This window comes from Lottia gigantea, assembly GCF_000327385.1.
Source record: "Lottia gigantea unplaced genomic scaffold LOTGIsca_74, whole genome shotgun sequence".
In the NCBI taxonomy this organism is placed as follows: domain Eukaryota; kingdom Metazoa; phylum Mollusca; class Gastropoda; family Lottiidae; genus Lottia; species Lottia gigantea.
The window spans coordinates 99,968-125,952 of NW_008710478.1; the positions used below are offsets into that span (position 1 = coordinate 99,968).

The window sequence follows — 25,985 nt, forward strand, 5'->3', positions numbered from 1 at the left end:
GAAATGTAGGACTTAAAACTCCATTATTTCATTTTGCAATCATTTGCACATTCCTTTTTGCGATAATAGCCTTTGTCATTGTCTCCTGTAAAGTGGGCTTTCAACCCGAACTGAACTATATCATAACAAAGTACTATTCACACCTTCTTATAATAATGATTTGAATGTTCAAATTAAAATTCAACAATAAGCCTTATCAATACCCAATAAATCGCCTCATGTTAAAAAGTTGTAAATGTCACGTGCCAACATTTAAAAATTGACGTGTTTTTATCCTCGTGACCAGAAAATCATTATAATTTATTCTGAACAAGTGGCGCGGAATTTCACGAGACAGAGAAAAATCGTCTCCCCCGCCTCTGGTATTTCAAGTATTTCACAGTGCAAATTAAAACACGTGCGTTTACTTTTGGCTGTGAGATATACACGTCTTTATGACATTATAATACATTGTTAACAATACTCCTGGTCATACTGACAGCTTGACTTGATATTGCCCGGTTAGCGACTCATATTGCCCGTCAAGCTATTGATATTGCCCCGTATATTCACTGACTGGTCAGTAAATTATGTTAATATAGCGATTGATCTGGACGAATTATCGATGTGTTGGGCATTATATATTTTGTACTGTGGTATATTGGGTTGATAAAGACTGTTGTTACGTGTGTAACGGAGTGTAACGGTGGGATATGAGTAACGTGCCAGAAATCGTGACGTAATGTCATTTAAAAACAGGTAGTTGATACGTGAAAACGAGGCAAGGTAGAAATTCATTACCTTACTCACGGTTTTAAGTCTTATTTACCCAGTGTATGTCTATACTGTCATGTCGTGGAAGCCGTAATGTGTGATATACAAGGATTATGAGAGGTTTCTCCCGTTTATTCTGACTTTACGACATTATGTACTTGTGAATATTCCCACAGACAATTTCTACAAGTCACAACAAATTGGATTGTTTAGACTCAAACATGGCGTCGAGTTCAGTCAGTCAAGAGAGTTTGGATATGGAAGATTTCGAAAATCAAGCCAAACGAAATCGGATTCGAACCCATAGGGGTCGAGGTATGATACATAGATCTGCTGAGAGGGAGGGTAGCGATCAGTGTGAGAGGGAGGCGAGGGAACAGAATGGGGACCATGAGAAAGAAAATAATTGTGCCAGTTTGAGCCTGGTACAAACTGAACATGATTCCCCCACCCGTGGGGCAGCCAACAGGATGAAAGACAAAAGGACTCGCCCTAATCATCTGCATAAAGGGAAGCTACCCAAAGATAAAAGAAAATTGAGGGAGAAGAGAAGAAGTACTGGGGTGGTACATCTACCTTCCACAGAGGTGAGTATCGAAAAATGATAAATAAAAGTTTCTTTCGGAAACACTGTGGCATCAGCGTGGAGGATTTGAACCCATGGCACTCAGTCGTCTAGCAGCTAGGTGTAAAGGTGCGAAAGATGAAGTACAGTGCCTCTTCATGCTGGCATGTTATATCATGGAATGCATAATTGAACACAGTTTGATAGGCACACCACATGTTACGATACTGGTATCGAATTGCATGATCATTTATCAATACTTAACATAACAGTCATACTAGAAAAACATGTATACACACATAACTAAATGTCATTCAAATACATCAATTGTTCAAATCATGAACATAATGTATAATTTCATCTTTAGAAGTGCATGAAATATTCACTTTGTGAACATATCTATGAATCTTTTATCAACGTATTGACAATAAATTACCACTTTATTTTATTGCTATCTATATATACAGTAGAAAAAAATGATTGAAAGTTGAAAGATAGAGTGATCTATTAACCAATTAAGCGATGCACAGTGTAGTGTTAGCCTTATATCGAGATACATATTGTATTGTGACAGATTATGGTCACGGAAGAAATTCGCAGATGCCAGTCGTTTCTGCATCGCATTCGAACTCATTCATGTATTCTCTTCTGTATCAATATTTCACACACTGCACCAGACACTGTATCTTATCTTGTTGCACCTCGCTGTAAAGATTTCAATTTTTGAAGTATACTATCGTTGCTTGTAGGCATACACTTCATTGTTGCAATAAGTGTTTCGAATTTTTAATGCAGGAGAACTGGGGATGTTGACCAGTCCCGTAACTAGGGGAGGTTCAGGTGCCCCCCTAGAAATATATTCGAACAAATGCTCAATTCGAAGCTCAAATCAGTCTCTATCAGCTATTGCCCCTCATGCAAATGCAGCTGCCTCCCTTGGCACATTGGGCTGGTTACAGGTTAGTGCTTTTATGAGCCTAGTCTCATCATCATCTAACATACCATGTACCACTGAATTTCATTTGATTCTATCAATATCACTCAGATACTTTCACAAAATATTTTTAAAAATTTCCCTTTTGTAAATTTTATATGATGATTAATTGAAAAAAAATTCCACAAGTTAAATCCAAGTTAGTTGTAAAATAACAATGTCCTCATTTGACCCTGGATTTGTTGACAATGGATGCCCTTTCTTTTGTTTATTAACAGATAATGAGATAACCTATTATTATTTACCTGGCCAGATCTAAGGGTCACTGGGTACAGTTTTAGGGAGTTTGTGAAATTTAGGAGGTGTGGTGTCAAATGATTGATATACACCACACGTAAAAAGTTCATTAGCTGCTACCAATGTTTCGCCAATATATTTTTGGTGTTTCGGGTTTTGTTTTCCCATTAGGATTTTTAGTACTGGGTTTGTTTATTTATATAGTCATATTTTAAATGATTCTCATCTTTGAGATCACATTATATCAAATTAAATAAGTATGATAGAATTAACTAAGATTCATTATTAGTTATGTTAGCTTTTTGTCACATATTAACTCGGAAAATTGTAGAAAATTATGACCATGTTCATCTGTGAAATGATTAGTTGCCCAAAGGCAGAGTAGTTTGGACATAGAAAGATGGCTGGATTCAAAAGTAATAAAAAAAATTGATCACCTTGGGCAGATAGTACTTATTTTTTAAGTCAGGTCCTTTTTTATTGATGTTTTTTTCTGTTTATGATCCTACAAGTTACTAAAATGACTGTTTAGTATACAGTGAGCCATTTTGAGGCTTTTTCAGGCATTGGTGGCAAATTCATTCTGAATATTGTACTTTTGGCTTTAGATATATTCCATAAAAATATACAACAGAAGTGTCTGATATTATCATGGGGCTAATGACATACTTCGTTGTTACAAGAAGAGTCAAGGATTATCATACACATAATTACAATGTGACATTTTGTACCATTTTCAGACAGTTTTGGTTGATTATGAAAACTGTATTTTGGCCATCTTAGTGTTGACTATTGACAACATAGATATTATCTATTCTTGTATATATGAAGAGCCAGACATTGTCATATTGAGTGTGTTTTATAAATAGATATTATATTGACCAAGGACGGTGTATTTATTTTGCCCAGCTGCCCATCATCAGTGTCCCTAGTAATATGCTGAATTGTTTTTTTGGTATCTAGTTCAATTCTTAATTTTCAAAGAATTAATAATTTTCTTTGACTTTCTATTAAAAAATGAAATTTTCCTCGGAAGAAACCCTCTTTTTTAGAGGAATTCCTCTATTTTTCTTGCCAGTGGTATTTTTCTATTTTCAAATAAAACTTTTAAAAATTTGGTTTAACGGATAAAAAGATTTCTGTATGGGAAATGACTTCCAAAGAATCTTAAAATGGTTAGACCTAACCCTGTATCTCACATGGGAGCCTGTGATCCCCTTGACCCTCAACTGATATTTTCCATTTCCTCTATATTTTTTGCTCCTTCCTGGGATCCCGGTGATGTCTTGCTAATCGAGGGCAGAGCAGGCAAAATAAAGTCACCTGACGAAAGCAGTTGATACACTGAAATCATCTGTCTTGTCTCTCACCATCCCTGTTTCTTTCTTTACTTTAAATACCTCTAGATGACTAATCATTGTTTTCTATGGTTGAATGATAAAACAAGGTGTTACGGACAGCTGACTTCATTAGCTCACATTTTGGTTGAATTTTTAAATTCGTTCATTCATTCATTTGTTCATTTATTCATTCATTCATTCATATATTTGATCATTGATTAATTTGTTTATTTATTCATTTGTTCATTCTTTCATTTATGCTATTATCCATCTTTACATCATTAGCCCCTAATTAGTTAGTTGAAGACCAGTCATGCAGTGAAGTGTGCAATTAGGGCAATTTAGGCATTATCCTACTTGCAACATTGTTAGCAATCTAATTGACTGGGCAATTATTCATATATTCTTTGGGCCATTATATCAGATACTTAAATAACAGAATACATTTTTATAGTACTGAGTATCCTACTCCTGAGTTTTATAGTACACAATATTTCAAAACTTTACATTGTCAACATCAGTTTATATGGTACAGTACTTTTGAGTTTTATTATATACAACGTTTCAACAATTTACATTGTCATCATCAGGTGAAGTGATCTCTACCCTTTTAATATTGGCAAAAGATAACAAATATTTATTTTATAGTTTGTTTATTTTTAATTCATTCATTTATTCATCCTTTCACTGTCCAGATATTTGTTTACAAACAAAGCTAAGAGTTGGTCACTTAAGTTAGTTAATAAAATAAACCAACATTCAGTCATTGAGGTTTTCTTGTGGCCGCCATCTTGGGTTTGATTCAACATTTCCCAAATGTCTCAAATTCTTGTCTACACATTCAGTCTGTTTGGTTTAAATGTGGTTGGATAGATTTGCCAATATGGGTTGAAATGTAAAATTTCATTAATCTTGAAATTTGATGGGAATATGATGTCAAGATGGCCATAATGTTCAAATTCTTAGCCCTCTTTCTAAAAAACTCTTATTCTAAAAACTGACCCAAGTGTCAGATATAACACACTTTTGAGAAAAGATTTGTGAAACCGGTCCTTTGGGTCCTGTGATCCTTAAATGGATTAAGGAAGGGTTCACAGAATACGTCATCTTTTCTTGATATTCGAGATGACCCAGCTGTAAATAGATACGGATAATCCAGGAAAGATCAGTCGGTAGACAGGATCCTTATGAACCCAAGTTGTTATACTGGTAAAAAAAAATGGATGTTTCTGTTTTCTACTGTAGCGCGATCATTCCACAACGTACACTGCACCGCACACCTCGTCTATTCGCAGCTTAAGAGCAAAGAGGCAAATCTTGTACACCTTGTTATTGAATGTTATTTTTTCTCTGAAAACAAAATCTGGGAATTTTTCCTTTATGGCGGCATTTTTGTGAGATTGGCGGACTTAATTACTGATTAAATACTCTTTAAGTCTCCTTGAACAAACTCGTCGCATTTTTAACGTTTTGTTTTCATTTGGTCTGGACTGGTTGCCATTTTTTGGCTACGACAATGTTATAGATCTGGTTAGGAAATACAAAAACTTACTTAGCTAACAACGTCAATGATTTCGTTCTAAACACACAAAGTTAAAGTTTAGATGTAGACTTTTCGAGATCAAGTTGGTTTTTCAAGAATTCTAAATATTTGTGTCACATTTTTTTGGAATGAATCGGATATTTTGTGTGAGATTTGAGTAGTAGCTTTGAGAATTTCAAGTCTTGGTTAGAAAAATGAGTTTGGTAGAGTTGTATGTCCAGGTAAGTTAAGGATTTTTGGTTTTCTCTTGAAATAAGGGCATTTCTCAGGTAAATAATTCTAAGATTTCCTAACTTGCTTAAAAAGCGTCTGTATCATCATTCACTTGTAGGTTTTTACTAATCGGGTCTAGCTGCTGTTGAGTTGTGTGTCCTTGCCAAATGCTGAAGCGTTCTCAAAAATTCTCCACAAGATTGTTAAATCCACAGTCTGGGGTGGTCGTTTTGACTGTATTTGCCAGTCATGTTTGATTGGAACATTCCTGGATATCTTTTAATAAGAGTACATTGTTTGTTTTCTAAAGCATGTGACATTGGTGTTTTCAATTCGGGAACTCGACCTTTACTTTGATAATTTACATTCCCTTTAAAGAGTGGTTCAAGTGTCCTGAAGTGTGTATTATCAGTGATAATGCCCACTTATCTTCAAGTATATATAAGTGTTTATATATCATTTACCATATAGTCTATATGATAGACCAATTGATATAGACTTATACAGACACAAACAGTAAATAATAAATTAATAAAAAATAATCAACAACCATCAACACCTGTATTTTCTCAAATATCTTCTTTCTCATCCTGGTCTTATAGCTTGGTTAATCAAATTAAAGTTTTATATAAATTAGGTAGCAATTGTTCCAAGTGTAGAATCTAGATCGATCTACCAATGGCAGAAGTTCCTTGGCTTTTGATTTTGGCTAATCATGGGAAATATTGGATCACGAAGGAGGTTATTTTGACTCGTAAACTGTTAGGGCTGGGTATCGATTACCAAATTTCGATCAATAATCAATTTTTGTTGATAATAACCTAACAGAATTTGATAACACCCCCCCCCCCCCCCCCCTCTCCTCTCAAATACAAACTCTATCCTTCATATCATTGTGTGTAAAGTATAATAACAAACTAGACAAGAGTAGAGTATATATTGATTACATATATAACATACATATTATATTCCATACTGTTTGACTTTTTGTTGGTGATAACCTTGTACCAGGATGTGATTATACCCAGTCCCCCCTCCTCAAATTTACAGTATGCACTTTATATCATTGTCTACAGTACATCAATAGTAAGCTTGGCCACAGTAAAGTATAATGATTAAAGTTATATAACACCAATATGATTACTGTTTGACTTTTTGTTGGTAATAACATTATACCAGTATTTAAAAACAAACGCCTTCCCCCTCCCCTTCATCTTCTTTATATTTCATTGTCTAAAGTATAATAATAAGCTTGACTATATTTAAACAATACAATAAATTATTTTCACTGTTAAAATAGTGCTCAACACATCAATTGTAGATTAATATAGAAATACCACTGTTAAAATAGTGTCCAATACATCAATTGTAGAGTGATATAGAAATACCACTGTTAAAATAGTGTTCAATACATCAATTGTAGAGTGATATAGAAATACCACTGTTAAAATAGTGTTCAATACATCAATTATAGAGCAATATAGAAATACCACTGTTAAAATAGTGCTCAATACATCAATTGTAGAGCAATATAGAAATACCACTGTTAAAATAGTGTTAGATACATCAATTGTAGATTAATATAGAAATATCACTGTTAAGGTAATGTTCAATTCATCAATTGTAGAATGATATAGAAATATCACTGTTAAAATAGTGCTCAATACATCAATTGTAGATTAATATAGAAATATCACTGTTAAAATAGTGCTCAATACATCAATTGTAGAGTGATATAGAAATACCACTGTTAAAATAGTGCTCAATACATCAATTGTAGAGTGATATAGAAAATACCACTGCTAAAATAGTGTTCAATACATCAATTGTAGATTAATATAGAAATATCACTGTTAAAATAGTGCTCAATACATCAATTGTAGATTAATATAGAAATATCACTGTTAAAATAGTGCTCAATACATCAATTGTAGATTAATATAGAAATATCACTGTTAAAATAGTGCTCAATACATCAATTGTAGAGTGATATGGAAAATACCACTGCTAAAATAGTGTTCAATACATCAATTGTAGATTAATATAGAAATATCACTGTTAAAATAGTGTTCAATACATCAATTGTAGATTAATATAGAAATATCACTGTTAAAATAGTGTTCAATACACCAATTGTAGATTAATATAGAAATATCACTGTTAAAATAGTGTTCAATACACCAATTGTAGATTAATATAGAAATATCACTGTTAAAATAGTGTTCAATACATCAATTGTAGAGCAATATAGAAATACCACTGTTAAAATAGTGCTCAATACATCAATTGTAGAGAGATATAGAAATATCACTGTTAAAATAGTGCTCAATACATCAATTATAGAGTGATATAGAAATACCACTGTTAGAATAGTGCTCAATATATCAATTATAGAGTGATATAGAAATATCACTGTTAGAATAGTGCTCAATATATCAATTATAGAGTGATATAGAAATACCACTGTTAACATAGTGCTCAATACATCAATTGTAGAGCGATATAGAAATATCACTGTTAAAATAGTGCTCAATACATCAATTGTAGAGCGATATAGAAATACCACTGTTAAAATAGTGCTCAACACATCAATTGTAGAGCGATATAGAAATACCACTGTTATAATAGTTCTCAATACACCAATTGTAGAGCGATATAGAAATACCACTGTTAAAATAGTGCTCAATACATCAATTGTAGAGTGATATAGAAAAACCACTGTTAAAATAGTGTTCAATACATCAATTGTAGAGCAATATAGAAATATCACTGTTAAAATAGTGCTCAATACATCAATTGTAGAGCAATATAGAAATATCACTGTTAAAATAGTGCTCAGTACACCAATTGTAGAGCGATATAGAAATATCACTGTTAAAATAGTGCTCAATACATCAATTGTAGAGCGATATAGAAATACCACTGTTAAAATAGTGCTCAATATATCAATTGTAGAGTGATATAGAAAAACCACTGTTAAAATAGTGTTCAATACATCAATTGTAGAGCAATATAGAAATATCACTGTTAAAATAGTGCTCAATACATCAATTGTAGAGCGATATAGAAATACCACTGTTAGAATAGTGCTCAATATATCAATTATAGAGTGATATAGAAATATCACTGTTAGAATAGTGCTCAATATATCAATTATAGAGTGATATAGAAATACCACTGTTAACATAGTGCTCAATACATCAATTGTAGAGCGATATAGAAATATCACTGTTAAAAAAGTGCTCAATACATCAATTGTAGAGCGATATAGAAATACCACTGTTAAAATATTGATCAATACATCAATTATAGAGTGATATAGAAATACCACTGATAAAATAGTGCTCAACACATCAATTGTAGAGCGATATAGAAATACCACTGTTAAAATAGTGCTCAATACACCAATTGTAGAGCGATATAGAAATACCACTGTTAAAATAGTGCTCAATACATCAATTGTAGAGTGATATAGAAATACCACTGTTAAAATAGTGTTCAATACATCAATTGTAGAGCAATATAGAAATATCACTGTTAAAATAGTGCTCAATACATCAATTGTAGAGCAATATAGAAATATCACTGTTAAAATAGTGCTCAATACATCAATTGTAGAGCGATATAGAAATACCACTGTTAAAATAGTGCTCAATACATCAACTGTAATTCTCATTTCACCTTAACACTAATAAATAAACATTACTGTTTCAATTTTTGTTGGTTAAAACCAAACACCCCCTCCCCCCTGGAACCACCCTCAAATAAAAACTCTACCCTTATCATTGTCTTAAGTATAATAATAAGCTAGGCTATAATATATTGACTAAGTTATGTAATACCAATATCATATACAGTACTGTGTGAGGTTTTGTTGGTAATAACCTGTTACTGTGGTTGACATTGGGTTCACGACCTCTCTAGTTGTGTTGGTTTATATAAGCATTTTCCTCTACTATTTTGACTTTGAAATTCGGTTGTGTTGTGGTGTTGTTAGATCAAAACAAGGACTTTTAACAAAATTTGTTAATTTTCTAGGAAACATCATGTGAGGGGGCCACAGACCATTGTTTCACTATGTAAAATGACAATCCTTTTCATATTTATATGAATAAAATATTGTTTAAAAAAAAGAAAAAAAAAGTCTTCCCCCACATCATTACAGACCATTGGTCCAAAAATTTACGCCCCCTCATTCAGTTTTAGAATGAAAAGCTCCTTTCATTCATTCAGCTAATTATGCAATTATTTAGATGTTTATAAATTCAAAGCAAATTGATAGATTTCAAAAATGTCAGCTTCATATTTCAGGTCACTCAGTGTTTACACACTTGAAATTGTAGATCTTCAAAATAAGCAATAGTAATTTCATCTTTCTAACTTTCCTTATTGGGTTATGACTGATAATTACTATGTAAACAAAGTTTAAAATGAGTCACTGTAGTCAAATATATAATATATTTTGAGTGAAATATCCTATTCCTTTGTTGTGTGTTGTTTAAAAAGCGTCTAGTCGTTTTGATGGGACAATAAACCGAGGCCCTGTGTGCTACAGGCTGTGCACGTTAAAGATCCCTCGACAGTTGGAAATCGAAAAAGAGCAGGCTAATGCGGCTGTCCTGGCAAAATTTCCCTCATGACACCCTGCATGGCGTTGCCTGTCTTCATTAGCCCACATGGTGCAGAAAAGTAGGACGTAGAACTCCATTCATTTCATTTCATTTGTTATATGTTGTCGTTTAAGCTTATCTTTTTTATTCCTTAGTCCTAAAGGGCACTTCAAAGCCTATTTTGAATTTTTAATGTCAAAAAAGAAAGAAATCCAGATTTTCGGAAATGCAGTAATCTGATTGGATAATGAAGTAAGCTGTTTCATCGATTGACCAATCAGATAGAGAAAATACTAAAATCATTTAAAGTTTCAAGTTAAGGGATTTTTTCAAAACTTTTTTTTTGCATCTGGACCATTTATGGCTTCCTGTTTTTTTTTTGCATCATTCCAATTTTCCATCAAATAAGCGGCTCTGTGATTAATAGAAATGTTGTCACTTTTGCAAAAGCTTCTTAGTAACATCATAAAACGCTTAGACATCTCTCAGAATATTGGAATGGTGAAAATCAATACACACAGTGTCCTCAATGTACTTAAAAAAATTATAAAACCCTTTTACCAGCCCTTTTAGTTTGAGGGACGAGAACTCTGTTTCTAAAATAAAATCTTACAATCAATTTTCTCGCAAGTATGTTACTTATCAGTGTAAATTTCCACACATACGACAAATTTTTTTAAACTGGGAAGAGATCTATAATCTATATAACTGTACTAATCTCTACAGTGTACTGTAACAGTTTGTTATATGTCAATATACAGGCTTTGTATTATTTATCAACTGCATACAACATGTATGACATTTATCTTAACCTCGCTTTTTATACATTGATCTACAAATGTCATACTTTTATAATAACAACAGAAAACCAATTTATATATTTATTTATACAAACCATTATCTACAGGCTTAAATCTAAGAGTCAAGTACGAAAGGAATCAATATGATATAGACCAAAAGTGGAGGAGGGAGGGAGGGAAGGGGATACGTAGCCAGGGATCTAGATATAAGATTGAACCAACATTTCTATATTCCACATGTCATTCTGTTGCTGTTTAGGACAAAGGAGTTAAATAATGGTGACCACATTCATTTATTGAAAAAAGAATTTTAAACCAATTAACAATTCAATTAGAACTTGAAATATTTGCCTAGGGGCTAAAATTACTTAAGTTTTGTTGAAAAATTTGAAATTATTTCAGAGAAATGTTAGCTATGTGTTGATAAAAGAGTTGCATTGTCCTGTTGTATTTGTGGATACCTTACTTTGTCCCTATACCACCTGTCAGAGACCATATGGTTTCTTTGTTTATTTAAATTTACCATTGAAAAATGCCTTCTTATTTTGATCATTTGTTTTTAGGAATTTTATCTTAAAGGGACAGTTGTGCCATTTTAGAGGGTTGATTTGAATGTTGAATATATGTAAATAGTCTTCAGAAGTACTAGAAATGTAAGAGAATCCCATAATTCCTTTAAAAATATTGACGAGTTGTCATTTTAACATTCAAACGCGGATAATTCTTGGCACACATTCGGCTCCCCTTTTCTGATTTTACTAGTCATAATGGGGTACATTAAAAATTTTTCTAATCTAGGAAGGTGGAGAATACATCTAATAGGATTTTGACAACGAAAGTAGAATGAATTTTCATGTTTTGATGAGGATATCTTAAATTTAAGGTTTACTCAAACTTCTAGTCGTTTGGATGGGGCAATAATCTGAAGCCCTGTGTGCTACAGGCTGTGCATGTTAAAGATCCCTCGACAGTTGGAAATAAAAAAAGAACAGGCTAATGCCACTGTCCTGGCAAAATTTTCCTCATTGCACCCTTCATTGTGTTGTTCGTCTTCAATAGCCCACATGGTGCAGAAAAGTAGGATGTAAAACTCCATTCATTTCATTTCAAATTACTTGAATTATCATGTCAATTGGTGAATATTTTAACAATTTTTAAGTCAATGAAATTTGAAGTGATTGATATACTGAAGATATTTTTATAGATTTAAATTTTATTATGTACCTATACTTCATATCTGTTAATTGAGATAAATGTATTAATTTTCTTTAAATTTTTTTTTTTTTTTTAATGTTTTAAAATAAACTCAAATTTTTTGTCCGCAATTAATATATCCTTTTACTTATGCTTGATGTAAGTCATTTGAGCTGCCTGTCCGACATCCTACAAAGGTTGATTAATATTCTTTAAGATATAAATTCAAATTTTCTGTCTCCATTTAAATATCCTTCTTCCTCATATCTTGTTGCCCGTCTTCATTAGCCCAGTAGGTGCAGAAGAGTAGGACATAAAACTCCATTTATCTCAGTTTGAATTATTATGTCAACTAGGGCTACAATGATTTTTGAAATTGCGATTTGACACACTATACGAGAAGGAAAGAAACAAAATAGTAAAAGAATTTAAAATTATAACAATTTGTCACTATTTAATACATGAGATCATTTAGAAGAAGAGAATTCTAAAGACAATTCTTCATTTTTGAAGTCAGAAATGAATTTTTATGTGAAAATTATACTTAAATAATCAAATCATGACACAATTTCTTATACACACACGAGGATTCTGTGACATATTCTCTGAAAGGGTGTTAATAAATAATCGTGCCGATACATCACAATAATTTTTATCTAACGCAATGCATAGATGAGAGGGAAAGAATCACAGTTCATCGATTCATAGGTGAATCTTTGCAGTCCTATTGTCAGTAGGTAAAAAAGTTTTTTAAGACGATCTTTATTGATTGATCTTCTTTAAATTTCTTTATTTTAAGTTAACAAAATTGATGTCTATTATCAAAATATCCTTATACACTTGATATCTAGTTTGTAGATTGAGATGAGGACTTAAGGAATGTGATATTCAGTCAAGCGTAGATTTTAAATAAGCTATAATTTTAAATACTTCAGTTCTAACTCAATAGGTTCATTCAAATTGACGTGTATTTTTTGCAATTTTTGAAACTTGAGAAACAATTAAGTTTATTTCGCACCCCTTAGGCTGAATATTGACATTAAAATTTAGAGATGTAGTGGGAAATAAACTAAAAATAAACTAAAAAATATAATTACATAAATCATAGTGAACAAAGAAATACATATAGTGTAGTGAATATGTTTCGGGCATAAATTTTCAACCACAGGAACATTTGTGCTTGTATTTACACTTGTATTTGCATTTGCACTTGTATTTGCACTTGTATTTACACCTGTATTTACACTTGTATTTGCACCTGTATTTACACTTGTATTTGCACCTGTATTTGCTCTTGTATTTGCACCTGTATTTGCTCTTGTATTCACACTTGTATTCGCACTTGTATTTACACTTGTATTCGTATTGTTTTTATGAGGAGTTCTGTAGATCAGTTAGTTAAGAGTAATGAGAATTTTGTGATATCATAAACTTGAAGATGGCAGTTTGTATAATACCAACATAAATAAAGTATAGAAAGGAACATGTAATTGCTTCTATGCATTGCTTGGTTTCTATTACTATTATCAGTACATCTACTATAACTTATTATTTTATGTTAAGTAGAATATCAATTCACTGATTGTTGATAGATTAAAATTTCAACGTAGACAGGCACATGCTCATTATCAGTCAAAATACAAGACATTTTCAGTTGAAACTTTTTTGATTTTGTTACATCAGACATAATATTTTTATTCACCATAATTATGATATTTCCAGAATACTGGGGTTCAGGTACAACTCTATGCAATGCCTTAAAAAATCCCTCCCATCCCATCCCATTCCTTTATTAATACCCTTTATTTCTTGTGTATTTCAGAGTACTGGAGATTCACTAGATGATGATGATGATACTGATAATAAAGCTACGTTAGAAACTAAGAAAAATACCACGTTTAATGAAGCCACAACAGTAGAAGGTGGACTGAGACATCATAGTGAGCCACATAAACATGTAAGTAGATGAAATTCACATATTGAGGAGCGACTGTTGCCCAGTTTGTTAGAGTGTTGAAACCTTGACATCATTGATTTATATAATAATAACAATAAACTCTTCGTTTTACATATGTCAGAATTAGGTCCAAAACACTGAGGTGACATGATCCTGTCTAACATTCAGCTCATGGGGACAAAACACTGAGGTGACATGATCCTGTCTAACATTCAGCTCATGGGGACAAAACACTGAGGTGACATGATCCTGTCTAACATTCAGCTCATGGGGACAAAACACTGAGGTGACATGATCCTGTCTAACATTCAGCTCATGGGGACAAAACACTGAGGTGACATGATCCTGTCTAACATTCAGCTCATGGGGACAAAACACTGAGGTGACATGATCCTGTCTAACATTCAGCTCATGGGGACAAAACACTGAGGTGACATGATCCTGTCTAACATTCAGCTCATGGGGACAAAACAATGAGTGATGTGAAAAAAGGATGGTAGTATTTTCTCAAATGGTGGTTGTAGGTTCCATTCTTGGTCTTCCATTGTTAAACTCAGCTTTGTAGTTTGAAACAGCTGATTGACTCACATTTCGCGAATTGTTGTTGCTGAACTTTCGCCATAGAAATACTGAAAGTCAATCGCTGAATTAATTCCTTTGATATTACTTAAGTTAGCTTGCGACTGCCTTATGTCCTCAAAGAATCACTAATATTCAAGGCTAAATACGTCAAGACAGGTTTGAAGTGACAAAATATTTCTAAGAATAGCGAGTGTAGTGACTGCAGAATAAAATAATCTTAAACAAGTCCTCAAAACTTTATCACAACTGGTTTTAGCTGATGATTTAGTCGGAATGTTGAAGTGATTTTCTTCCAAAAAAGGCATGTTCTCAATTTCACAGGCTAATTACAACAAATAACAGATTTAAAAACACAATAGAATGTTTGTATCCTAATACAAATCTGTGAAAACAGGCCATACTTGTTTAGGACGAGTTGCAAAGGGACATAACTCATTATTTTGAGTAGTATAATGAATATACTCTGTCAGATTGAATTAGGAAGCGGGGAGTAAAATTTAAAAATTGTGGGAGGAAGAATTGACAATGTCATGATTGTTTACACGATTAACAAATTAGTTGGTGGAAAAATAACAAACCAGTAGAGGCTATATCAAACTTATTATTAAGTTGGCCCGGTTTTGTTTGTGAAATTCAAAACTAAACATAAGACTTGTACTAGAAACAGGCTATTTAAGGCTGTATTTTTATAATTGGTCTAGTTTTACTGAATTGCACAATTCACCTTGTTGCTAAGCAGTCAACAATTTAACTTGCTATGTACAATCAGGGTTGTAGCTACAGGAGGGAAGGGGACCAATTCCATTACTGCAACTAAACATCATAAACCATTGCCCGTCTGGATATATTACTTGCCCCTCAGAAGAATCAAGTCTGGCTATGGACCTTTTCATAATGTTAAGCTTGGGAAAAATTTGCAGTCTTTATGGGTTCTGTATTTGCTAGAATACAATCCAATCAAATTGCTGCTTTATGTGATACAAGAAAATTAAATGATGTCGAGGTATTAGATGCTTAACATTGTAAAGATGATTAAAACAGACCCTGAAACATGTTGTTACTCAGAGTTTCATGCTGTGTCGCTGTATGATTTAAAGACAACTGATCTAATTCAGTCTGTGTCTCTACTGAAGTTTAACAAGTAGAGTACTTCAGACAACTGATCTAATTCAGTCTATGTGTTTGTATCTATGTTATTTACCTTCTAATGTAGAGTGTTCACACCTAGGTATTGTTTAAATAACAACATTGGTTTTACTTGTCATCTCCATTCTTCATTCACTGTTAAATACTACATCAGTATTGTCAACTAGTTCAACAAAGATAATTGTGCATGTGCATACCCAGTTATACCCCTTGTCAGAGATACAGGTCACATGGGCTGATATTGAAAAATGTCTAGTCATTGTTGTTGGAACTAAACCCAGGCCCTGTGTGCCAAAGGCTGTGCACTTTAAAGATCCTTCGATAGTTTGAAATTACTGAAGAGTCAGCTGTTCTTAGAAAATTTCTCCTAATGCACACTGCATGGCGTTGGCAATACTCATTAGCTTAAAAAGTTTCAGAAAAGAAGCTGAAATAAAAAAGGTTTTGCTTATGTTGTTGATACTGTTTGCTCACTGCTTGGCAAACTCAGTCTTAATTAGCCTAATAATTAGTCTAATAAGTTGAAAAGTAGGACGTGAAAATCATTTCATATCATTTCATGTCTGAACCTAGGAGAGAAATATTTTCCTTCAGAAAAATTTATCAAAAACATTTTTTATATTTTCAGTCCCATCATCATACAAGTCATGTACATTCTAGTTTTACTACACGTAGAAATAAAAGGTAAGTTCTCCAGGCTGATATTTTCTTAATTTTGAGTAGTTTTGAAGTTTATGTCAACTGTTAGGTTGTATTAGAAAGTGCTAGGGTTACGGAGTAAAGGTTGTTACCTATTAATTACCATATTACACCACGCCCCTTTATAAATATATCTGAAAAAGTTACGAAAGCACAGACACAGGACTTACAAGTTTAAAGTTCTTAAATTTGAATAAACAAAATGTGTGTTAAAAATCATATGTTCGTAATTCCGGATTCTGTACACTTTTAACTGTAGTTAATCTGAAATTAGCAGAAGAGAAAATCCCCTTGGGATCTTTGGATTAAAATCTTTCCCATTTTCCCATTTTGATTAGAAATCAGTTTTCTTGGAATATTAATCAACAATATACAGTGAGAATTCAAAAAGTCAATAACAGTTAAAGACGAATTTATTCATGACACAAAATCCAAGATTGGTCCCCGCCATATCCTCCTTTAAAAATGGATGTTGAACTTGAAATCAGATACGCTGAATAACTTGCTGAGAAACTATTTTAGAAAGCACCCCACACATATACACACTCTTTCTCTTTTCAGCCCGTCTGACCTGGAAGCAGATTTAGAAGATAATCAGGATTATGATAGCACAGTTAGTCAATCAGAGACAAACTTAACATTGATTGGACAATCTGAGTCATGTGACATTCCTGTATCTCAATCGGTTGTTAATAGCAACACATCAGGTGTTCTCAAATATACTAGTAAATACTCAGAATCGCGAACATCTGCCACAGTGACACCCTCTTCAAATGTTGTTGACCCGGAAACCAAGACGACGTCTTCCAACAGTACAACGGCAGAAATTCTCTCAAGATATCGTGACACTGATCTTCAAAACCAAAAAGAGGCTGAATCTCAACAAAAGAAAGAAATTGACGGACCCAGAACATATTCAACTTATTCTCAACTCCGGGAAAATCGAGGAGATTCCCCGTACGGGAGTTATCTTTCCCGCTTACGGGACCGTGATTCAACCTCACCTGTCCATCAACGTATTAATTACCATATTACACCACGCCCCTTTATAAATAAATCCCAGGATACAGCTAATTTAGAAAAGGTAGGAATGGCATCAAATCACATTTTTCTAGCAATTAAATTGTAATTTTTTTTTTATTTAGAAGAATAAAAATATAAAAATTGTAAATAATACAGAGGTTTTCTGGTCTATCAGTGTGACTTGGTGACACATTAGCAGTCATTTGTAAACACTCTTTAAATGGCATTTAGTAATTGAGGTATGAATATATGGATAACAATTACTTTAATAAATAACTTACGACCTTTCACTGATGATACTTTCTATCATTGCTTGATAAAGACGAAAGTATCATCGTCAAAACCTCGCATGTATATATATTTGTAAACTCTGTTCCATCTTATGACTTCTTAAGTTTTTATCATTCCTAAAATTGTGAAATAAAATGAGTTTAGTGCCAGTTTTGTTCAATTGGAGATCCAAAGCGCAATCTTACTCTTTAGTGTTTCGTTGCATAGACAAAATCTTTCAGATGAAGCAAATGTTCAAATCCCCATTGATTCAGGTTGTGCATGTTTAGAATTCATGGACTTTTGAAAATCAAAAATTAAAGATAATTTGGTACCATTACTCTTGAAAATCTATGTGTTTGGTATTTATGTATATAAGGTACAGAATAGGATATAAAACTATTAGTCCAATAAGCAGACTAAGGTTTAAAACTGTATTTCATTGATGAAATACACAAAGATATAATACTCCATTAAGTCTCATAAACCCAATAAGCGAAAGAACTTTAGGGTATAAAACTCATTTCATTTTTCCAACAATTTTTGTTTGTTCTAGTTACTGGACAAAGAGAAGGAAGAAAATAAGAAATTAAAAGAATTATTGAGTGATAAAGACAAGAGAATAGCTGAGTTAGAAAAAGAAGTCTCCTTATTAAATAGGGTAAGAATACACCAATTATTTTTTTGGGGTGAGGGGTTGCACTTTTGAAAAAAGGGTTACACTTTTTCATAATCTCCATGAAATGAAGTAAAAGGTATTAAAACCATTTTTTGGGAGTCATTTGTTATAAATTTCGACGATTTCTCTTCTGGCTGACCTGAATGATCCCCTTTCTAGCTACTGCAGCTGTCTTGTCAAAATTTTCCTCATTAAACACTTAATGGTGTTGCCCATCTTTCATGTCCAATTTCTATATTTGATTTTTCGAATTTTTAGCATCGTTAGGAGGCAGGTGAGAATCTGTTGTCATGGAAACATTATTTTGATGTTCTAGTGATATATAATATATATTTAGTTTAAGTTTTTGAATTGTGTATCTTCCCCAATTCTTTCTCAAACCAATGCATGGTTGGAATGTTGATAATTTGAGTTTTCTTTTCTCCTGGTATAGTAGATATGTGTTTGTGCTGCATATTTCCTTCTGATATTATATATTGTATGATTACCTTCTGATTTGTTACCCAACCCCCATCTACTCTCAGTTTGTCATGGCATAAATATCTATTCCACTCTTGGCAGCAATTTTCGTGACCAGATACTGTTCTTGTTGTGCATGTTGCCCAATTTTGCTCCTTTCGGCCCCGATTTTCCAATGAGAACAAGAATCCTATCCTAATAAGTGTTATATGTTCCCAAAAAATGCATCATATAATAAAAAGACCAAAGGATGTATTCACAAATTTCACTTACTTATTGGTTCCTGGCATGATAAGCTCTAACTGCAGCTGAAAATTAGGATGCAAGCTCTATTATTTTCATTTTTAAGTGGCACAATTTCCAAGCATTTTGATGTTGTCTTCTTAAACAGATTTACCTCCCTTTGAAGCTAGATTGCATGGAGAACACAATGTAGTAAAAAAAAAACAGAACATAACCCATTTGAACCTCATCCAGTCGACCAAGCTGTAAATGGATTCTCATGATTATGAAAGATCAATCCAGGAAAGTATACCCAAGAGGTTTAGCAATAGACAAGTTATTTCGAGAACCTACTTTTCTTTCCTTGTTCCATGGATCTTCTGTCTCTCTGTTTGTGTCCTCCATTTTGAAAATTTATTCTCTTGTATCTTTCAGGAACTTGACGAGCTAGATGATGAAAATATTAAACTTCAAGAACAAAACAGTGCTCTTATTAAAGCTATGTCTACACTATCAACAGCAGTTTAAAGATAGGGTTACACTATCAACAGCAGTCTAAAGATAGGGTTACACTATCAACAGCAGTCTAAAGATAGGGTTACACTTTCAACAGCAGTTTAAAGATAGGATTACACTATCAACAGCAGTTTAAAGATAGGATTACACTATCAACAGCAGTTTAAAGATATGGTTACACTATCAACAGCAGTTTAATGATAGGGTTACACTATCAACAGCAGTTTAAAGATAGGGTTACACTATCAACAGCAGTTTAAAGATAGGGTTACACTATCAACAGCAGTTTAAAGATAGGGCTACACTATCAACAGCAGTTTAAAGATAGGATTACACTATCAACAGCAGTTTAAAGATAGGTCTACACTATCAACAGCAGTTTAAAGATAGGATTACACTATCAACAGCAGTTTAAAGCTATGTCTACACTATCAACAGCAGTTTAAAGATAGGATTACACTATCAACAGCAGTTTAAAGCTATGTCTACACTATCAACAGCAGTTTAACGATAGGATTACACTATCAACAGCAGTTTAAAGATAGTGCTACACCATCAACAGCAGTTTAAAGATAGGATTACACTATCAACAGCAGTTTAAAGCTATGTCTACACTATCAACAGCAGTTTAAAGATAGGATTACACTATCAACAGCAGTTTAAAGCTATGTCTACACTATCAACAGCAGTTTAAAGATAGGATTACACTATCAACAGCAGTTTAAGATACGGTTACACTATCAACAGCAGTTTAAGATACGGTTACACTATCAAAAGCAGTTTAAAGATACGGTTACACTATCAACAGCAGTTTAAAGATACGGTTACACTATCAACAGCAGTTTAAAGATAGGGTTACACTATTAACAGCAGTTTAAGATACGGTTACACTATCAACAGCAGTTTAAAGATACGGTTACACTATCAACAGCAGTTTAAGATACGGTTACACTATCAACAGCAGTTTAAAGATAGGGTTACACTATCAACAGAAGTTTAAAGATAGGGTTACACTATTAACAGCAGTTTAAGATACGGTTACACTATCAACAGCAGTTTAAAGATACGGTTACACTATCAACAGCAGTTTAAAGATAGGGTTACACTATCAACAGCAGTTTAAAGATAGGATTACACTATCAACAGCTGTTTAAAGATAGGATTACACTATCAACAGCTGTTTAAAGATAGGGTTACACCATCAACAGCAGTTTAAAGATGGGGTATGATGATGTTAAAAATGATATGTACATCATATTTTTTAAGTACTAAATACATAAAACTTACAAGTGGTAAAAGCTCTTTAAGGGCTGCTCACAAATTTCCTTATGGGTATATACCGGCGCCTTTCACTGAATATTAAATTTCACAAAACCAAACCTGACCTTTAATAAACTAAGGTTGTGCTAAAATTATTATTGTAGGCATTTATGTGTAAATAATGTGAAGCAAATATGTAAATTTTGCACAGTCAGTAGGTAATGGGCTTATTAAAGGTATAGTCAGATCTCACTAAATATTTTTATAAAGTTGGGTTTTTTTTTATTTCTGTAGGAAAGACAAGAACCTACTATTTTATATAGATATGAAATATTATTGAGAATTTACAGAAATCAGCCGTGAGAATTATGAGAAGTGGTATCTTGAGCAACTATAAAATTATATTGGGCTGACATTACCTTTATTATAGATCCATTACCTAGTATTTTAAGATGGAAATGTATGATAGTGTTGTAAATATGAATTTAATAGATGTAAATATGTGATGTCAAAACTAGAATTTCCAACTGATGATTTCATTGGATAACTGAAATTTAGAAGCCAATGAAAATACAGGAGACTTTAACTGTTTATAAGAATAGAATTTTTCACAGAATTGTCAACTGATATTTTCATTGGTTAAAATGAAATAATGCCCAAATTGTGAACAGACGTTTTCATTGGGTTAGAGAATTTAGGCAACTAATGAAGTAATACAAACTGGGTTTCAGTTGGTAACCAATGAAAATTCAGTTGGAATGTTCTAAGAATTACCAACTGTGAATTTCATTGGATAACTAGAATTAATGAACCAATGAAAACACACCTGACATAAACTGTCCAATATTGTTATATAATGTGTTCACATTGTCAATGTAGTTGTGATTTTTAATTTTTGTAATTTTCTCACTGTTGCTATCTTAGTGCAATGAATTGATGGGAAATGGAAGGTTTTTTTTTTAGCCTTTTTTGGGTCAGTATGTTTTGACAACAGTCACCGGGCATTTCTGGGGGCATTTGAGGCTTACGACAGTCACAGTTTATATTTGCATCATTCTGGAAATATTTAGGGGGTTCCTGTAATTCAGAAACAACTTGATAGACTTTGGTTTTGGAATATTTGCGTCTCTATGAATCCTTGTGGAGGCCACATAATTGTCAAAGAAGGCTCACAGCACTAGCTGATTCAGAATTTGGCTGCATGTCTGTTTGGATATCAGAATGATGCAAGTAGAAACTGTAAGTAGACCAGGGAACCTCTTTACAAGCCCTTAAAGATGGGTATAAACACACACACCATATTAAAATGAGTCATAGGCCCTTTTCATTCCTTCAAAAATCCACAAGTCACAATATAAAGCCAATCAAATCGTATTTAATATTATAATTTATGTAAATATATTTTTAAAACTTATTGAGGGTGATATATAGGCCTATATATATATTTTAGTACCAGAGTTGTCTGGATAATCAAAATTGCTTCTAGTCTTGAATGTCCAGTCTGTAAATGTGTTGGTTTTGGATATTCTTCAGATTAATCAATTAAAAATTTCTCCTTGCTACACTACACATTATGATTTTGAAATGTATTCCGGGCATCCGTAAATATATTTTAAAGGAACATGTGCGCCATTTTGAGTTTTTGAGGGTTAGATTTGAGTCTGGAATATTATGTAAATAGTCTGCAGCTGTACTTTCAAACGCAGATAATTCTAGACACACATGGATATAAACGCCCAAATTTCAATTTTGAACTGTGAACATTATAACCGCTTGGTATAGCTAAAAAAAATTCCTGTTTCTGACACTAAGGTACGATTTGTAAAAAAATGGCGCATCTGTCCCTTTAAAATTGAAATTACAGTATATCAGCTGGTAGAGTAAAAAGTTATTTGACTATTTCCCTCTATGAAGGTCAATACATCTTATTTTTAGTTGCATAATATTTTCACTTGCTTGCCGTTATTTATTCGTATAGTTCTGCAGAGATTATAATGCACATCCGAGTAGAACTCATAACAATGTTAGTAGTTCACTTCTGTAGGGGATAATTTAAGTAGTACAAGTAGTGTTTGTGACCTCGGCCAGTGCTTTTTGAGGAGTTTCTTTGAACTTCCTCACTCTTAATATTATATAAACATGTCTTTTATACTACAACATACTACGTTTCAGTAAATATACATTCAACCTGAAACTAAAGTGATAAACCGAGGCCCTGTGTGCTACAGGCTGTGCATGCCTTGAAAGTTGGAAATCGTAAAAGAGTAGGCTAATGTCACTGTCCGTGGATGATTTCCCTCATGGCACACTGCATGGCATTGCCTGTCTTCATTAGCCTAATTACATGCAGAAGAGTAGGATGAAAACTCCATTCATTTCATTTCATTTAAACTAAAGTGGATTTCTCAATGTTTTGAAACAATAAAAATCTTTACTGGATCATGCTTAGTTCTTAGTTCATAGTTATTTGACTTATTTCATTTATTACCTTGGAGCTCAATACATATATCTTTTGTTTTCATAAAAAATTTAATAAGTTCTTGTCAAGTCTCAGTGGATCCATCACATTCAATTCAATACCGTTTCATGTTAAAAAGTTTGAAAATTTTTGTTATGAAATTAAATTCCATTTAAGTAATTGCTCTTTATAAATAGATGCTCATATTTTGTTTATGTTCGATTTGAAACCATTTTCATTATTAACTAATTTTTAAAATGGGGTGAATCTCTTTGAACAATTTGTTTTTACAAAGAATATCTATCAGTATACTGGATGCTACTGAACCGACTCTCTCAACCACAGGCCATGGAATCAAAATAATTTTAGGCCCAGAATTTTATTATTGTGATGATGTGATAAAAGAAATGATACAGCTGTAATTTTTACTTTTTCTGCTTTTTAGAAAGAAATATATTATAATATTGTTTCACAGTTTCAAATTGTTATAATAAAATGTTATAAAAACAGACTGTGTTAGACCAGTTTTAATCTTGGTTTGGGGTCAGTGGCAGACTAGTTTTAATCTTGGTTTGGGGTCAGTGGCAGAGCCAAAAGGGGGAGAGTTTTAATCTTGGGTTGGGATGTTTGTGAGACTTCTTTTAATCTAGAGTTGGTGTGTGTGTATGAGACTTGTTTGATGTGTGTCTTAGTTTGGGGTGTGTGAGACTAGTTTTAATCTTGGGTTGGGGTGTGTGTCAGATTAGCTCTAATCTTGGGTTGGGGTGTGTGAGACTAGTTTTAATCTTAGGTTTGGAGTGTGTGAGACTAGTTTTAATCTAGAGTTGGGGTGTGTGTGTGTGTGTGTGTGTGTGAGACTTGTTTTAATCTTAGGTTTGGAGTGTGTGAGACTAGTTTAAATCTTGGGTTGGAATGTGTGACACTATTTTTAATCTTGGGTTGGGGTGTGTGAGACTAGTTTTAATCTTGGGTTGGAGTATGTGAGACTAGTTTTAATCTTGGGTTGGAGTGTATGAGACTAGTTTTAATCTAGAGTTGGGGTGTGTGAGACTAGTTTTAATCTAGAGTTGGGGTGTGTGAGACTTGTTTTAATCTAGAGTTGGGGTGCGTGAGACTAGTTTTAATCTAGAGTTGGGGTGCGTGAGACTAGTTTTAATCTAGAGTTGGGGTGTGTGAGACTTGTTTTAATCTAGAGTTGGGGTGCGTGAGACTAGTTTTAATCTAGAGTTGGGGTGCGTGAGACTAGTTTTAATCTTGGGTTGGAGTGTGTGAGACTAGTTTTAATCTTGGGTTGGAGTATGTGAGACTAGTTTTAATCTTGGGTTGGAGTGTATGAGACTAGTTTTAATCTGAGTTGGAGTGTATGAGATTAGTTTTAATCTAGAGTTGGGGTGTGTGAGACTAGTTTTAATCTAGAGTTGGGGTGCGTGTCAGACTAGTTTTAATCTAGAGTTGGGGTGCGTGAGACTAGTTTTAATCTAAAGTTAGGGTGTGTGTGTGTGAGACTTGTTTTAATCTTAGGCTTGGAGTGTGTGAGACTAGTTTTAATCTTGGGTTGGGGTGTGTGAGACTAGTTTTAATCTAGAGTTGGGGTGTGTGAGACTAGTTTTAATCTGGGTTGGGGTGCGTGTCAGACTAGTTTTAATCTAGAGTTGAGGTGTGTGTGAGACTAGTTTTAATCTAGGGTTGAGGGATGTGTCAGACTAGTTTTAATCTGAGTTGGGGTGTGTGTGAGACTTGTTTTAATCTAGAGGTCGGGTGTGTGTGTGAGACTTGTTTTAATCTAGAGTTGGGGTGTGTGTGAGACTTGTTTTAATCTAGAGTTGGGGTGTGTGTCAGACTAGTTTTAATCTAGAGTTGGAGTGCGTGTCAGACTAGTTTTAATCTAGAGTTGGGGTGTGTGTCAGACTAGTTTTAATCTGAGTTGGGGTGTGTGAGACTAGTTTTAATCTAGAGTTGGAGTGTATGAGACTAGTTTTGATCTGAGTTGGGATGTGTCAGACTAGTTTTAATCTAGAGTTGGGGTGTATGAGACTAGTTTTGATCTGAGTTGGGGTGCGTGTCAGACTAGTTTTAATCTTGGGTTGAGGTGTTTGTCAGACTAGTTTTAATCTGAGTTGGGGTGTGTGAGACTAGTTTTAATCTAGAGTTGGAGTGTATGAGACTAGTTTTGATCTGAGTTGGGGTGTGTCAGACTAGTTTTAATCTAGAGTTGGGGTGCGTGTCAGACTAGTTTTAATCTTGGGTTGAGGTGTTTGTCAGACTAGTTTTAATCTGAGTTGGGGTGTGTGAGACTAGTTTTAATCTAGAGTTGGGGTGCCTGTCAGACTAGTTTTAATCTAGAGTTGGGGTGTGTGTCAGACTAGTTTTAATCTAGAGTTGGGGTGTGTGAGACTAGTTTTAATCTAGAGTTGGGGTGCGTGTCAGATTAGACTTAGTCCAAGGTTGGGGTGTGTGTCAGACGT

At 33.4% G+C, this 25,985-nt stretch overlaps 2 protein-coding genes across 2 annotated transcripts; both read left to right on the plus strand.

The window, feature by feature from the left end:
* Nucleotides 1–974: 974 nt before the first annotated feature.
* On the plus strand, nucleotides 975–3,418 carry LOTGIDRAFT_168300 (hypothetical protein; the record flags this gene model as incomplete). Its single annotated transcript, XM_009066187.1, has 2 exons — nucleotides 975–1,340; nucleotides 3,290–3,418. 2 exons carry the CDS (start codon nucleotides 975–977, stop codon nucleotides 3,416–3,418), a joined length of 495 nt encoding a protein of 164 aa, XP_009064435.1.
* A 2,208-nt stretch (nucleotides 3,419–5,626) lies between these two features.
* On the plus strand, nucleotides 5,627–19,814 carry LOTGIDRAFT_168301 (hypothetical protein; the record flags this gene model as incomplete). The annotated part of the gene is made up of 7 exons (XM_009066188.1): nucleotides 5,627–5,653; nucleotides 13,972–13,986; nucleotides 14,072–14,206; nucleotides 16,563–16,618; nucleotides 17,195–17,717; nucleotides 18,483–18,587; nucleotides 19,722–19,814. The coding sequence occupies 7 exons, from the start codon at nucleotides 5,627–5,629 to the stop codon at nucleotides 19,812–19,814; spliced, it is 954 nt and encodes a 317-aa protein (XP_009064436.1).
* Between the last annotated feature and the right edge of the window lie 6,171 nt (nucleotides 19,815–25,985).